General features: G+C 48.1%; 1 protein-coding gene across 2 annotated transcripts in view; it reads left to right on the top strand.

The window, feature by feature from the left end:
• VOPP1 (VOPP1 WW domain binding protein) overlaps positions 1 to 11,209 on the top strand; it is a gene marked incomplete at both ends in the record, with an annotated part of 56,949 nt that extends 45,740 nt beyond the window's left edge. The window contains 3 exons of one of the 2 annotated variants that reach the window (XM_080700813.1): positions 4,089 to 4,166; positions 6,735 to 6,871; positions 11,019 to 11,209. In XM_080700813.1, the coding sequence (XP_080556939.1) occupies positions 4,089 to 4,166; positions 6,735 to 6,871; positions 11,019 to 11,209 (406 nt within the window). The remainder of the gene's footprint in view (positions 1 to 4,088; positions 4,167 to 6,734; positions 6,872 to 11,018) is intronic. The other variant, XM_080700814.1, reaches the window with a different exon arrangement.
• Positions 11,210 to 16,064: the final 4,855 nt, after the last annotated feature.

Raw genomic sequence — 16,064 nt, 5'->3', positions numbered from 1 at the left:
AACTGGAAGGCAAGAGTGAGTGTTGAAGCTGGGCATGGTGGCGCACGCTTGTAATCCCAGCATTTGGGAGGCTGAGACCGGAGGATCGCAGTTTGCGGACAGCCTCAGCTACTTAGTGAGGCCCTCAGTGACTTAGTGAGACCTTGTTTCAAAATAAAGAATAAAAAATAGGGCAGAGGGTGTAGCTCAGAGGTCAAATGCCCCTGAGTTCCATCCTCAGACCTGAAAAAAGAAAGGAAGAAAGGAAGAAAGAAAGAAAGAAAGAAGAAAGAAAGAAAGAAAGAAAGAAAGAAAGAAAGAAAGAAAGAAAGAAAGAAAAAGAGTGAGTGAGTGTTGGGCCCTGGGTGACGGCAGGTGGCAGGAGGACGAAGGGTGAAGCTGAGCCCTGACAACTCAATGGCTTCCCAAGGCAGCGGGACTTCCTGTGCAGAGCAAGATGGTGTGGGCCACGTGGTCTTTCAGAAGGGGTCTGGCAACAGCACCAAACTTGGATAGAAGCAGGCAGCCTTAGGGCTGTGGTTAGAGCAAACAGGAAAGCCTGATTCTTCTGGTAGAACAGGCCACGGTAGGAGGCAGCGGGCTCAAAGAGCACTTCCCAGAAGAACTGACACAGGGGGGAAGGGAGTCACGGAGCTCAGAGGCTCCAGGTTGGGTGGATGGGAGGGAAACCATAAGGAAACTGGCAGGAGGAGGGTGCGTGGAGAGTGGAACTGTGTATAGACAAGTTGGAAGTTCTTCCAGAATATCCCAGGAACAGAGCCATTGGGAGGGAATCTGTGAGAGTGCTGATCTAAGAGTTCTTGGCAGCTAAAGAATGGTTGACCAACTGTTGTGGTCTGAGTGTTTGTGTTCCTCAAAGATATACGGGTTGGAACCTAATATTCAAGGTAAGAGTGTTAAGAGCTGGGGCCTATGGGATTAGTACCCTTGCAGAGGCTGAATGGAGTCACCGCATCCTCTTCCACCATGTGAAGTCACAGGGCAGGACACCTCCTGTGAAGTGGGATCCACGGGGCTCCCAGTCCCCAGGACTTGGAGCAGTAGGCTGTGTTGTACGTAAGTCATCAGTTAGTGGTTAAAACAGGCGGAAGGGACTAAGAGTTCTGCTCAAGTACAAGTACAGCAGAGAAAGTGAGCCAGATAGCAGCTGGCTGTATTTTGTGTATGCGCGCGTGCATGCGTGCGTGCGTGTGTGTGTGTGTGTGTGTGTGTGTGTGTGTGTGTGTTACTGGGGATGGAACCCAGGGGAATTCTACTTCTGAGCTACACTTCCAGCTCTACTTTAAAAAAAAACAAAAACATAGTCTCACCAAGTTGCTGAGGCTGGCATTGAACGTGTGATCCTCCTGGAATTACAAGCATGAGCCACCAAAATCTGCAGTGATCATCCTGTTCTATTTGTATTTCGCCGCTGCTATGACACATCTAACTTGTGACCCATGTACTTCCAGGCATATGCTCCCTTTCACTTTTCACAGCTTAAGGACTGCCTCACTCATCATCGACTGGAGAGAGAGGCTGGATGCCCTGACTTTATCTTTGTAATAGACGGACTTACAGATGAGCACATGCTCAGAGTATATGGCCCCCATCTCTGACCTCAGAAACCTCGCGCACAGCGAAGAACACTGGCTCACAGAAAGCAATTCCTGGGGCCTGTTTCTGCTTAAGTACGCGCTCTTGAAGGATCGTGCGTATTTCAGAGTCTCAGACTTATAATTAGATGTGCTGGAGGGTGGATTTGGTTAAGAATATTTGTTCTTTTCTGCTGCAAGCCAGGGAATTTCTACTTCTGCACATCATAGAGCAGAAGGAAAATCTCATGCTGCTATTTGCATCCTGACCTGTTCTGCACCCAGCTCTGTCTTGAAGAACTCCTCTGAGCATTGATGGCATTTGGAGCTTAGGGTGTGAGGGGCATTGCACTTGACTCCTGGGTGCTGGGCCCATTTAGGGCGCATCTGCCTGGAGATGATGCTATGTGTTACAGCTAATGCTTTGTAACTGCAGCTGTTGGGAACGTCAGCAGGTATGTGCTTAGGGCCCAGTCTCACAACAGCTACTTGAGAAGAGTGCAGCAGAGGGGATGGGTAAGAGTTACCCAGGAGTACCTGTTGCCCCAAGAGTGGCTGGCGCTTGCTGACACACACTGGGAGCCACACTGGAGCTGCTTAGAGTGGATGGGTCTTCTCCTGAGCTGAGATGCTGTGCATTGAGAGAAGTTGATGGTGTGTTTACTGCTGGACCCTGAAAGGGAGCTCGAGCATGTGGTGTTGACTCTTGCCCACAGGAGGAATTGGAGTCAGTAACTCACAGTCCATTACACCCCTAAAGCTCTGGGGTAGATGCACTTTCAGGAAGAGGATGCATATGTCCCTGAAAGCTAGACTCAGGACTCTGAACATGTGTCAGAGCCCATAGATTTGGGTCTGCTTCCTCCGATGTGGGAAATGGGATGCCACAGACCTCAGGCTTCAAAGCAGCAAATGCTCCCTTTAAGTGTAACTCGGGAAGTGAAGCATTTTAGCAAGTTCAGCTCTTGAAAGATGATTCGATCGCTACACCTATTACCCTCTACTTGCTGTTCCCTTTTCTACCAAGTGTGTGGTTATCAGCACTCGATGATGACTCCTGGCGCCCCTCAGTCATGGCTGTGCCCTGAGCTGAAGCTGTCAGGAGTAACAAAGAGACGAGAGACATCCTGGTAGCACAGGAGGCACAGCGGCAGGAGAGAAGGGGCAGGCCTTCAGCCCAGTTCCTGCCAAGCTTCAGTGTCTACGTTCTCTGCAGCCACCCTGCCCTCCTTCCCGATGCCGCGGGGGCTGTTTATAGGCAGCAATGAGCAGGGCTTGTTCCTGTTGGAAAGCATCATCATGGGACGTGTGCCTTCTAGACTTTATCATTACATTTCATAGTAGAATTAGGAGCAAAAATGGCAGTAGCTAGTTGACCCTGTTACCCAGGCAGAAGACAGAGGGGACCAGAGAGAGACCTCCTTGACAATAGAAAGTGACCTCACAGACAGAGGGTGCAGGCCTGAGGTCATCAAGAACCTCCCAGGAGGATGCAAGAAGCCAATTCTGGACACTATGGAGACTTCCATCTGCCCACTTTTGACCTGGGGCCTCTGAAACAATTTTTTTGTGTGTGTGGTACTGGGGGTGGAATCCAGGCTATACGCAGAACTATTTTTTATATTTTATTTGAAAACAGGCTCTCACTAAGTTGCTGAGAGCCTCACTAAGTAGCTGAGGCTGGCTTTGAACCTGTGGTATCCTCTTGTCTCAGCCTCCCAAGCGCTGGGATTACAGGCGTGCTCCATCACGCCTGGCTCATGCAATAACAGTGTGGAAGGAGTATGTGCACAGCTTTGTGGATGCATATATATGGGACACCAGAGTTCTTACACAGGCTGCCCTGTGTTTTAAAAGTGACTTTCACTTGCATGAGCTACCAGCAAGTAACTTGATTTCACATCTGCCAGCAAGGCCGTGGCCATGGGGAGAGCTGTACTACTGGTATAAAATTGAAGGTGCATTTTCAGTTTACTGCACTGGCCTCATCTGTCTCCGTAGCGGACTTGCTACCAGCTGACAAAGTTCCTGGGCTGCTTTTATTGCTTGTCTCCCTCTTTTAGCAAGAAGCTCTTCCTCCTCGGGGGCCCGTCTGGGTCTGGTTGATCCACCTCAGGCCCCAGCAGGGTGGCTCCTGGCTGCCCCTCAGTGGCTCCTTGTTGGCTCTTGGGTCATCAGAGCCAGTAGCTCTTCAGGCTCCCGGGGCCCCTTTCCAGTGTGGAGCTGGCAGGCTCAGTGCCTGTCTTTGGACACGACCTCCCGGGAGGCGGCTGTTGTGAGGTGATGCCAAGGGTGCGCTGTTACGTGAGCTACACACACTATATCCACCTTAGCACCTTTGCCTCAAGCCTCCAGACCAACGAAGGGCCATGCCGCTTGTTGGTGGCTGTGTGTTTTCCACTCTTCAATTTTTTCCTTCTAAGAATGCTTTACTGAAGCCTGGCCAGCTCCATGGAACTGTCCAGCTGTTCCTTCTGACCCAGAATGGTGACCACCTTTTTCCCCTCTCTGCAGATGCCGCTCCTATGAGGACTGCTGTGGCTCCCGGTGCTGCGTGCGGGCCCTCTCCATACAGAGGCTATGGTATTTCTGGTAGGTCACAACTCTCTTGTTCCTGGATGCTCATGACCACATGTCCTAGCCCCCCAAAGCTCTGCCCCTGCTATTATTGTCAACCTCAGCCATTGAACTGCGGCCTTGGGGATGGGCGTGGCCAAGAGAACTGGAGCCAGGGTTGCTTTCCTGGTAGGCGGAGTCTGGTTCCCACCTCTGCTGGCTTCTGGCTGGAGAGGAGGCTGCCCACAGCCTGGCCCTTTAACAGCTGCTGAGCCAGTGTCTGCAGTGGGGCTGATAGGCAGTCAGCAGGTGGGGCTTGGAGGAGGCACATCCCATATCTGCTGACTCAGCTTTCAGGGTGGACAGGCATGGCCTGGCCTTGCTCCAGCTCCTCACAGGGAAGCCTGAGGAGCCGTGTCAAGTCTTTCGATTGGTAGCACTTGTAAGAAGGATGGCTGCAGAGCTTCTACTAGGGACAAGGGCCTTACATGGTCCGTGGTCCAGAGGATGCCCTTAAGGAGCTCTGAGAGTCCACTTGACTTTGTAGAAAATAGTGTTGCTTCAAGCCGGGCTTGGTGGCGCATGCTTGTAATCGCAGCATTTGGGAGGCTGAGACAGGAGGATCGCGCAGGTTCAAAGTCAGCCTCAGCTCCTTAGTGAGGCCCTTTGCAATTCAGTGAGAACCTCTTTCAAAAAATAAAGAATAAAAAATAGGGCTGGGGTGTAGCTTGGAGGCAGAATGCCCCTGGGTTCCATCCCCAGTACCAAAAAAAGAAAAAAAATAGTGTTGCTTCAGGTGTCAGGAACCACAGAGCACAGTGGAGAGGGATTTCTTTAAAACCCAAACAGCATTTGTCGCCCCACCAGGCCTCTGCTGCCATCGCAAGGCCTCAGGAGACTCCTTCTGTGGACCAAGGCTGCAGGCTCATCATGCCTTAAGCTTCTATGACTTTAGTATTCCAGCCTACCTGGCTTTTTAGGGCTTTGAAGCCACTTGAGTTACTTATGACATTGTCACTCCCTCCTGACAGCTGTGCCTACAGTCTCGTCAGACAAGGGAATAAGGTCCCCAACGCCACCTGAGCTATTTCTCTTTAACAGCAATGCTCCCACCCAAGCTCCAAGTTTGGACATCAGGTATCTGTGGGCTGGCCTCACCTGGGCCTTCTGCCCCTGGCCAGGACCCCAGCACCAGCCTGGATGGCTGCACCCCTGAACAGAGAGTGTGTGTCCTCACCTCCCCTATCACAATTGCCAGTCTCCAAAACTCCAAGAGAAGATGATTCATTTTAGCCTAAGACTTTCCAAATGTAAACATGTCTGTGTACATCTCAAAGTGGAGGAAAGGGAAGGCTAGTCAGGAGGTGGCCTGGCTTTAGGGCATGTTCCTGCCCAGGGCTCTCCTCTGGGGACCTTCTAGCAAAAAGAGGCAGAACTGTCCCAGGCATGAAACCCTGAGCCCTCAAGGGTTTGGAAGGAATTGGGCTGGTCTGAAACACCAGAGGAATACTGATAAGGTACTGGGCATTCCCTAAAACTTAAAAAACTTGTCAAAGTTCAGGTGTTATATAATTGGGAAAAGGTGAGAGGGTTCAGAAGTCCCCTGGGGTGGCAACTCCTGGAAGGTGTCAGGTGTCTTGAGCTGCTGGCTGGGATCTCCTGGGGGCTGGACACCTCGGTGGGACAGCCGAAAAATGGGGAAGCGGCCTGCGCCCTGCTGCACAAGGTCCAGCTCTTGCAAGACCCAGTGCCTGCTGAGGAAGGTGGGGTCTGATTGCGAGAGCTGAGATCCTGACACAAGGCTGGACCGGAAGAACAGCCAGGGAGCCCCTTGGGATGAGCCACAAGGACTCTTACACTGCGCTTTAGTGAACCCCAAGTGCCTGACGCACACAGGCTTCTGCTGGGGTCCTGGCGGCCCTTACGGCAGTCAGACACCTGAAAGAGGCAGATGGCTAAGCAGATGATTTTGGCTGGTGTGCTATAAACCACACAGGGAACCTCTGATGCCAGGACCCCCAGAAACCTTTAGAGGGGCTTTCAGAGAGGGTTCTCAGCAGGAGACAGCACGCAGCAGTCCTCCAGTCAGTTACTCTGTGATCGTGTGCTGACTGTGGGTGGCGTGAGGCAGTGGGAATTCCTAGATTGTAAGGACGAAGATCCTGTCAATGTGTGGAGAATACTCGGCCACTGAGAACCTGGCATGTTCTAAGTTGTCAGCGATCATCTTTTCTCTATTTCTGTAATTTCTTTATAGTTGGGGTGTGCTTCCTCCATAGATGTTCATAGAATGATGGGGAGAACTATCAGGAAGGATAAGTATGTTCACCCTTGTGGTTTTGACAGTGAGGCAGGATTTAGGCAGCATCTTCAGTTAGGACTAAAATATTGACGGGGTCAGAGCCGTGGGTGTGAAATAGCTGGGCCCACCCTGAGACCCAGGCCTGTGTGCCTGGTGCAGTCTGAGGGATGCCCTGGTGGGGAGCTGGAGAGGACCAGGTGGAATTGCTTGCGCTCCCGACTGCATGCCCTGCGCTGTCACCGAGAGCTGGTGTTCCTGAGCCTCGGCCCCTGCTGCTCTGAGCCCCTTCTGCTTCCCTGCAGGTTCCTGCTGATGATGGGTGTGCTCTTCTGCTGTGGAGCCGGATTCTTCATCCGCAGGCGCATGTACCCCCCGCCACTGATCGAGGAGCCAGCCTTCAACGTGTCCTACACCCGGCAGCCCCCCAACCCTGCTCCAGGTCAGCTCTCCCTGCCCTATCTCCTGCCCACAGTGTCTGTGACCACTGCAAATGTTTCTAAAGGGTACTGCCACAGAAGATGCTCGAAGAAAGAAAATCCAGGTCATTGTACTCAAGCTTTGACGACTGACTTCATGTGCTGCTGGCTGGTAACAAATGCAGTGTCACCAGTGGGATCGTATGCCTGTGACCTCCTGTTCTTGCCCTGGTGCACCTGTGTGGATGACTTGCAGCTCATACAGGCATTTGCTCTCTGCTTTGTCCCTAAATTCTTTAAATGAAGGAATACCAATATCCCTGCCATTCACCTTTCCTTCCTTCCTTCTTTCTTTCTTTCTTTCTTTCTTTCTTTCTTTCTTTCTTTCTTTCTTTCTTCTTTCTTTCCTTCTTTCTTTCTCTTTCTTTCACACTGGGGATTGAACTCAGGGACATTCTATCACCGAGGTACACCCTCAGCCCTTTTTATTTTGAAATAGGGTCTCACTAGGTTGCTGTGGTTGACCTCAAACTTATAATCCTTTCCACCTCCCAAGTACTCCCCAGGTGTACACTACCACCCCAGCTTCCCCCATCCTTAAAGCTTCTGAACTAAATATTAATTGTGGTACTAACTAGTAATCTGAACATTCTCTGATTTGTTTTGTCTTGTTTTGCCATTTATTTGTTCATTCATCCAAGTATTTACCATCATGACTCACATTCTATGTACTTGAAAATACGGTGGCCATAGGTATTTTAACAAGTTCCAGTTGGCCTTCTTGTGGCATACTACCCAAGAAATGTTCCCAGGTTAGAAAGAACTAGCTCTTAGTCCTTTAAGATGCCATTGAGCCGGGCGTGGTGGCGCACACTTGTAATCTCCGCTCTTGGGAGGTGGAGACAGGAGTATCGCGCTGGTTTGAAGCCAGCCTCTCTGGCTTAAGAGACCCTGTTTCCAAATAAAAATATAAAATAGATCTGGGAGTGTAGCCCGGAGGTAGAAGGGTTTCCAGGAACCCCAGTACCACAAAAAAAAAAAAAAAAAAAGTCATCAAACCAGGTGTGGTGGCGCACGTTGTAATCCCAGGAGGATCGCGGTTCACAGCCAGCCTCAGCTGCTTAATGAGGCCACTTGAAACCCAGTGAGACCCTGTTTCAAAATAAATAAATAAAAAATAGAGCTGGGGGTGTAGCTCAGAGGTGAATGCCCCTGGGTACCGCAAAAAAAAAAAAAAAAAAAAAAAGTCATTGTCTTAGCTGTCAGATTCTCCCATACCCTGTGGTAGATGTGCTGACTTTCTTTGGACCTTGGCTGGTGGGCTGATTTTTGTCCTTGTGTGAGGTTTCCCTTCTGTGGAGGGGGCCTTCTGAAGGTCAGAGCCCCATATCTGTGGGGCCAGATGATGTAAAGGCCCATTCAGTGGAGAGAGGGCTGGGTGATGTCCTCTGTAGAGTGGCTGAGACCCCAACAGTATAACCACACAAATGTGTGCAGAGAGATTGGAGAGTAATTAGTAATGAAATCTGTGCTGTGACTGTGACATAAATTTTTTAAGAAAATGATTTTCTTTAATGTCACTAACACTGATGTTTTTTTAAAAAAGTTCTTGAGAGTAGATCGAACATTCTCCTTGGAAGATACAGCTTTACTCCTTTCTAACTGCACATTTGTGAGTTCCCTATAATTTGCTGGCTGTTCCAAGGTCTCAATGCTATAATAAATCTGTCAGCCTGCAGTTGCAGTGGCCACCTGACAAAATGACACCAACTGCCAGAAAAATGGAAGTGGGGGTAAGGGTGTTTTGACAGATTATCACCCCAAAATCACAGCAGAAGCACAGACAGGGCTGCTTCAGTTGCAAGCAGTCATCCCTTTGTATCTGCAGGAGACTGGCTCCAGGACCCCACCCCAACCAAGGATGCACAGGTCCCTTATAAAAAATGGTATTATTTAGCCAGGCGTGGTGGCACATGCTTGTAATCCCAGCTTTTGGGAGGCTGAGACCTGAGGATTGCGGTTCCAAGACAGCCTCGGCTACTTATCGAGGCCCTTTGCGACACAGTGAGACCCTATTTAAAAATTAAACAAACAAACAAACAAGCAAACTAAAAACTAGGGCTGGGGTGTAGCTTGGAGGTACAATGTCCATGGGTTCCATTCCCAGTACCACAAGGAAAAAAAAAAGGTATTATTTGCATAGCACCCGTATATGTTCTCCCATGTACTTTATTTATGTGTATGTATGTATGTATGTATTTACATACTTAGTGGTACTAGGGTACTATTCTACCTCCAAAGTACATCCACCCCGGCCCTTTATAATTTTTGTTTGGAAAGGTCTTGCCAGATTGCTGAGAGTCTCACTGCTTGTAGAGGCTGTCATCGAACCTACAATCCTCCTGTCTCAAGTCTCCCATGTGCAGAGGTTACAAGGATGTACATGTGCCCAACTGTCCATGTGCTTTAAGTCTTCTCTAGATGACTCACAATCCCTAAGACAATGCAAATGCTGGGTAAATAATTATCTTGTAATGTTCAGGGATAACAACCAGAAAAAAAAGAATGCTTTCAGTCTGCTGTTGGTTGAATGGAGACACAGTACCAGTGCACTGTGTGGAAGGCCAGCTAGTTATTTTCAGCCAGGCAGTGGTAATGGGAAGCCCTCGTCCATCTCCTTCTGCAGCTCACAGGTCCACTTTCACTCTGGGATATTCTCCTAGAGGGCAGTGGGATGAGAGGCCCAGGGTGGGAAAATTGTGATTCTTGGGGTCTTACCCCCAAGGCTGTCTACATAAATTCTGGGACTGAGTTTTCTAGATCTGTGAAGAAGGACTTTTGGTAAGATAGCCATTTTGATTATCTTTATTCTACCTATTAAAGAGAATGAGAGATCCTCCCATCTTCTAAGATCTTCTTCAATTTCTTAGTGTTTTATAGTTTTAATTGTAGGGGTCTTTTACTGCATTGGTTAAGTTTATTCCTAGGCACTTTATTGTTTTGAGATTATTGTGAATGGAATTGTTTTCTGGATTTCTTTTCCAGTAAGTTTCTAAGATCTGACTCAATGCCAACATTAGAGGTCTGGAGCATCTTGCAAACTTTGATGGACATCTTCCTTCTAGGAACCTTATTCAGTTAACTGATCAGAGAGAAATTTGCCAAAAAAGACCTCATGCAATGTTCACACAGGGCAGCTTCTACCTGCCTCAGCCAGAAACCCGAGTCTGTCTGCACAATTCTGTCAACCCATCCACAGGACACTCACATCTCTATATTTGTTTCCTTGATTCTTTATTCTCACTATTCTGTAGTGTGATTTGTGTGATCAGAGTTATCAGACCTAAAAAGTAGGCTCTAAAACATCAGCTCAGAGTCAGGGCCAGTTTGGAGCAGGCTGGCTGCATATCATCATGTACCCTTAGTCCTCAGCTTTGGGGAAGAAGACCTCTGGTGGCATCCTGGGGAAGCAGGTTCCAGAGGCTCATCAGCCCCAGCCTACTGCCAGCCCATGTCCTGGGAGGGTGTGTCCCTGCCTGTGGACTCTGGCTCACCTGGCAACAGGTACCCCCTACTCTGGTAATGCCAACCTCGCAAGTGGGATGAGCCTTTACTCCAGAGACAGTCTCCAGCACCCTGTGAGCTCAGCAGCATGGAGCTCGGCCCATATTCATTATGGACCAAGAGTCAAGGAACTACTTCTTGGTCCAGTTCCTCCCACAGTCCAGCGCATGGCGTTCCTTGCTGTTGCCTGGCCTCCTAGGGTACATGGCCCTTGCTGTGGGTGATCTTTGGCTCCTACTTCACCAGCTCTTTCCAGAGCAGCCCTATTTTCAGCCTCCAGGTTCCAGGTCAGCAGTGGCTGGCCTGTATCTGATACCATCTCATGTGACCCAGCCCAGTGGTCTGTCCCCTTCCAATGGACCTGAGCAGAGCCCCATATGCCACTCTCTGGGCATGATGGGTCCTTGTTTTGCATTAGTTAGTGACTGAGATGGGCAGCCCCACTATTCTCCCGAGAAGAGCTGCAGGTGGTGGGTTTTCTGCTGTTGTCTGTATGCTGGCAATGCAGCCCAGAGCCTCCTGTGTGCTGGACAGCACTAACCTCTGAGCTGCACCCAACTCTGGGGCTTTATCTCTTGGACTCACGGATGCTTGTCTGTCTTTCAGGGGCCCAGCAGCCAGGGCCACCGTATTACACCGACCCTGGAGGAGTGGGCATGAATGCTGTTGGGAACCCCATGGCCCTGGCTTTCCAGGTGCAGCCCAACTCGCCACAGGGAGGCGCGGCCTACCCACCCCCTCCATCCTACTGCAACACGCCCCCGCCCCCCTACGAACAGGTGGTGAAGGACAAGTAGCAGGATGCTGCGTGGAGGGCAGAGAGGCAGGACAGGGCCTTTCGCCCACTTTCTTGTCCCCACTGACGTCGATTCCAAGGACGGTTCAAGGGCAAACTCCTCTTTGATATCTTTCGACCAAGCACAGCCCCCTTTCGAGTTTTCCGTGGAGGACAACGTCTGAATTCACACTGTCTTCTCCGTCACCTCTGTTTCTAATGTACTCTGTGCTCTCCAGAAGGCCCCGAGCGTTGATGTTCCAAGGTTGGTGTGGTGAACAGATGCTCAAGAGAGAGACTCGGAGGAAGAAGGCAGAGCCCGGGTGGGAGGGGACGGATGGAGGGGCTGGCCGAGGCAGGTCCCACAGGCAGTGGGCAGAGAGAACGCCTGGGCTAGCATCCCACCATGCTTGCTCTTCCAGACTGCTAGAGATCTACAGGGGGACAAATCTCTTGACATGTCTGCCTCTGTCCCATGTGAAGATAGTCTTCTTTCTGCATGGACGGGGGAAGAGCTGTCTCTCCCACCTCAAGATGGCCGTCAGAATCTTACAAGCTGGACTTCTACAATCACCTGAAGATCACTAAGGAAGTTCTTTCAAATGCATGGGAAAATGCTCCCTGCCCCAAATGGGAGCATTGCATTTTACCAGCTCCTGTTCTACTTGGGAAGAAAAAAAAAGAAGTGTTTCCCCTTTCTAGTGTGTTTATGGAAGAGTGTGTGAAGCGTCCTCAGCAGCTGGGGTGCGTGTCCTACCTGGTGTCACTGTCCGCAGGGCTCCTGCAGGCTCCCTGGGCTGCTTCATGATGACCCCTTTTCGCTGAAGAGGGGGTCATCTGGCTGGGAAGCTCCTGGGAGGGAGGGGGAGTGCTGGGGCCAGCAGGGTGTGGCCAGGCAGCGCAGGCAGGGTGTGCTGGACTGAGCAGGGTGCTGGCTCTGAGGACTGGGAGCTTGCTATGGAAGATGGGAACAGTACTGATGCTGACCATGGCATCAAAATTCGGATTAAAAAAAGCAAATCCCAGAGGAGAATCTTATCTGTCCCAGGTCTTGCAGTAGTGACCAGGGTTGGCAGTTGGCAGGGAACTTTGCCTGTTGTAGTTAGTAGTGTTGATGTATATTTAAACCCAGATGGAGCCCTGACCTTGTGTGTACTAAGAGCAAAGCAGTGTAGTCGAGATGCCTAGATCACTCTGTAGGATGGTGGGGGCGGGGTGGGGGTCTTGTGTTTTAAACCAACCTCTTGAGAACTTGCTACTCGCTGAAGCTGGATGTCAAGATGTCTCACTGGAGAGGGCAGGGAGATTTTTGTCCCCAGATCAAGAGCCGTGATGTGACGCTCTGCCAGGGTGTTTATAAAGGATAGGGGTGAGGATTGGGGATGGGGCTGAGTGACCACATGGACTTACTTTCCCCTAAGAACAGAGAACAGCGGGATTCCGTGGAAGCAGATGTTGCCGTGTCCTGGGCCACCCTTGCTGCGCCCTGCGGCCTCTGACCTCCCATCCCCAACAGTAATACCTCCTGTGCTCAGGTCCTTGACTTAGATGAAGCCACAAAGCACAACGTCTGCTGTTTACAACCGAGGCAATTCCGTGGGTCCAAGCAGTCCCAGCCCCTCCATGCCATTGGTTTTGCCTTTTTAATTCAATTTTCTCCCTTTTTTAAAATAGAGACGCACACTCAGCACTTCTCCTGGAATTGGGTTGGGGGCAGTGGAGTGAAGGTACCCAGTATCCACACTACATTCTTTTTATCTTTTTGAATGACCGGCAGGGCTCAACAATTTTGTACTCCTGTGTCTGTGTAAGATGAGGTCTGTTTCCCATTGAGCCTGGGTTAGAGTCCTGTGCGGTGAACACTGGCACCGTCCGTGCGAATCCTGCTCCCGGCGACCTTGCCCGTCCATTCTGTCCTTCAAGCTGTCGGTGGATGGCGACCACCTCATAAACGAGTCCAGCTCCTGACTTGGGTCAGGAGTAAACGTAAGCGGACCTGTGCATGCTTTTCCTCTGCAACACCTGGCTCATGTCTCTTTCTTGTTGTTCTCTTTTGATAGGTTCCTGTTTCCTATGTATGCACAATAAACATAAATTTGGGCATGTGCTGTGATCATTCTGCCGGGGAATGGGAAGGTGTTGGATGAGGTTTCTAGTGAGGAAGTTCATGAGCGATGGGCCATGACTGTAGCCGGGGTGTGAGCAGGGGAGGACCATGCACCTAGGGAGAACTGGAAACTAGGTATCATGAAGTTGTTGTAGTGTATTCGGGCGAGAATAACTGTCCATAACCAATTATTAGTCCGTCAAGCCACACTTTATTACAGGTTCGAAGCTGGACCCAAGCGCATGTGTCTCCACATAAGCGGCAAGGGTCAAGATCGCCATTTGGGTGAGATTTTTATGCAGTTGTACAACATTTTGCAAGTCATTCTCTTACATCATTGATGACACATTTTGAATTTACAGTTTCCTTCCAATAAGGTAATTGGACAGACATTTTTTGGGATAATAGGGTAGGGTTAGGGGGTATCTTATCTACTATTTTTTTCAAAGTCATTCTTATTACATCAGCCTTGACTTTTAACATTTACCACTCTATACCTTAAAGCAGCTACACAAAGCACACAGATGTTCCCGAAGATAACAGGGTCACTTGAGGGAGGGTCTCTTATCTAAGGTATGCAATCTTGGGTTGGGCAGATGCTCTCAGCTAGGGCGGATGATCTTAGCTTTTCCAGGAATTCTCCTATAAGCCTTTTCCAGCTTAGATGCCTGCCTGTGACTTATAATTATTACACACAATATTATTGATCAACATTATTAGTTTGAGCAATTTCTTAGCAACTATACCGCACCATACTCTCATAGCACTTTGTAAAGCTTTAACCTAAAATTTTAAACACAGCATTAACAATTTTATAATTTTAGAGAACATTAACAATGAAAATAAATGTGTTACCTGACCATCGACTGTATTTTCTTATACAATAAGACATTTATTCAAATCAGGACAAACAGATGTTAACCAGTTCTTAAGACTAAGTCTCTGAATCAAAAAGACAAAAATCTTATTGGTCAGTTCACATACAAATATAAAACTCATATACCTTTAACCTTTAACTTTTGATTTCTGAAATCTTCTAGCACATTTAGATGACTCTAGATATACAACATATGTAGTTTTCAGATATAGATACATTTAGTCATAGGTATAGACACATTTTGTTTACTTATCTTTACCCACTAACTTACCCCTTTCAATAACCAGCCAGTGGATTAAACCATCATTTTAACAAAATGAATCTTCAGAATGACATTATAATTTAGACATCTATTACCAGGAAGACAATATGATGGTAGTTGCCTTAGCCTGAAGAAACCAAAGTATGTTAATCTTTAGTGACAGTTTTAAAATTTCCAACAAACTTAAACCTTTAACAATTTAAGCCACATGAACTAAGGTGTTTTTTTACTTTTGTTTCTTTACTCATTTAACCAACATAAAACAAAATTTTCCTTTAAGAACAAAAAGCTGCTGGGGATTGAGCCAATAGTAAGAATAAGCCTTCATATGTAGGCCAAACAATAAAATCTTTGTCTCTGAGCCATCAGGCTAGAGTTATAATAATGCTTTAAACATTGACCTTGGTCAAACAAAGCTGACCCTTAAGTCCAGTTAAACACCAAGTGTTAAAACACAAACACCTGTACTTAGAAAAACTATCATATAAATTGTTATAACAGTTTAGGCTAAAATAAAAAACAAGCTATATTAGTCCAATATTAATTACCAATTATACAAAGGAATTTTAGTCCAAAGCCTCTATACCTTGTAGGACTATATCTCTGTATTTGAAGTTCCCATTTAAGTCAAACATAAACAGTTTTTAGCAGACAGATAGAAAAATGGCCAAAAACTCTCTAAGGACACATGTGGACAGTACATGCCCCAAATTCCAAAGTGGGCATGTGTTACGGATTGAGAGAATGTGGTTGTGGAGGGGTGACTCGAATGAATACACCAAAGGGATCACACGTGGACCGGACTTTTTGTACCCATGACCTCCATCTTGTTTGCATAATTCTGACATAGTGACCATCCTTGTAAGGTACCTCCCCTTACCCTGTAAGGTACTTCCCCCAGCAAGGTGTGGCGAGGTGTCACCTTTCATAAAGGACAAGGTCAAATCCTGCTCCATCCTCGGTAGATTATCATGTAGATCTGTCTTTAGATAGAGAAAGGCCTAGTTCTCCTCTCCTATTGACTTGTTAATTACTTTTAGCTAAGTCAATCTAAGTTTCAATAGCTATGATTATTAATATATTTCAAAAATTGGGTGAGGGGCAAATCTGTGCAAGGCCTTGGTTTCTGCCTAAAAGCAGGCAACTATTCCAATGTAAATTAACATAGCTAAAAGTAATTAACAAGTCAATAGGAGAGGAGAACTAGGCCTTTCTCTATCTAAAGACAGATCTACATGATAATCTAGGGAGGATGGAGCAGGGTTTGATCTTCTTCCTTCATGAAAGGAGACACCTCGCCACACCTTGCTGGGGGAGGTACCTTACAGGGTTAAGGGGAGATACCTTACAGGGACGTTCACTATGTCAGAATTATGCAAACAAGATGGAGGCCATGGGTAAAAAAAAAGTCCGGTCCACGTGTGATCCCTTTGGTGTATTCATTTGAGTCACCCCTCCATGCCAGTCTGGTATGGAGCTGTACCTATCTTCTGTATTTCTATCTTTCTAATAAACTTCTTTAAATCTTCAACAACTGTCCAAGCTATGCATATTTATTCTTAGCTCAGGACAAGAACCCACAGTAATTTTCTGTTTTTGGTCATTTTGGGTTTTGTTGTGGTTTGAGGGAG

The sequence above is a fragment of the Muscardinus avellanarius genome (genome assembly GCF_963383645.1).
Source record: "Muscardinus avellanarius genome assembly, chromosome: 9".
NCBI classification, from domain to species: domain Eukaryota; kingdom Metazoa; phylum Chordata; class Mammalia; order Rodentia; family Gliridae; genus Muscardinus; species Muscardinus avellanarius.
Note: the sequence above shows the minus strand (reverse complement) of the source record. Positions and strands in the feature narration are given on the sequence as shown.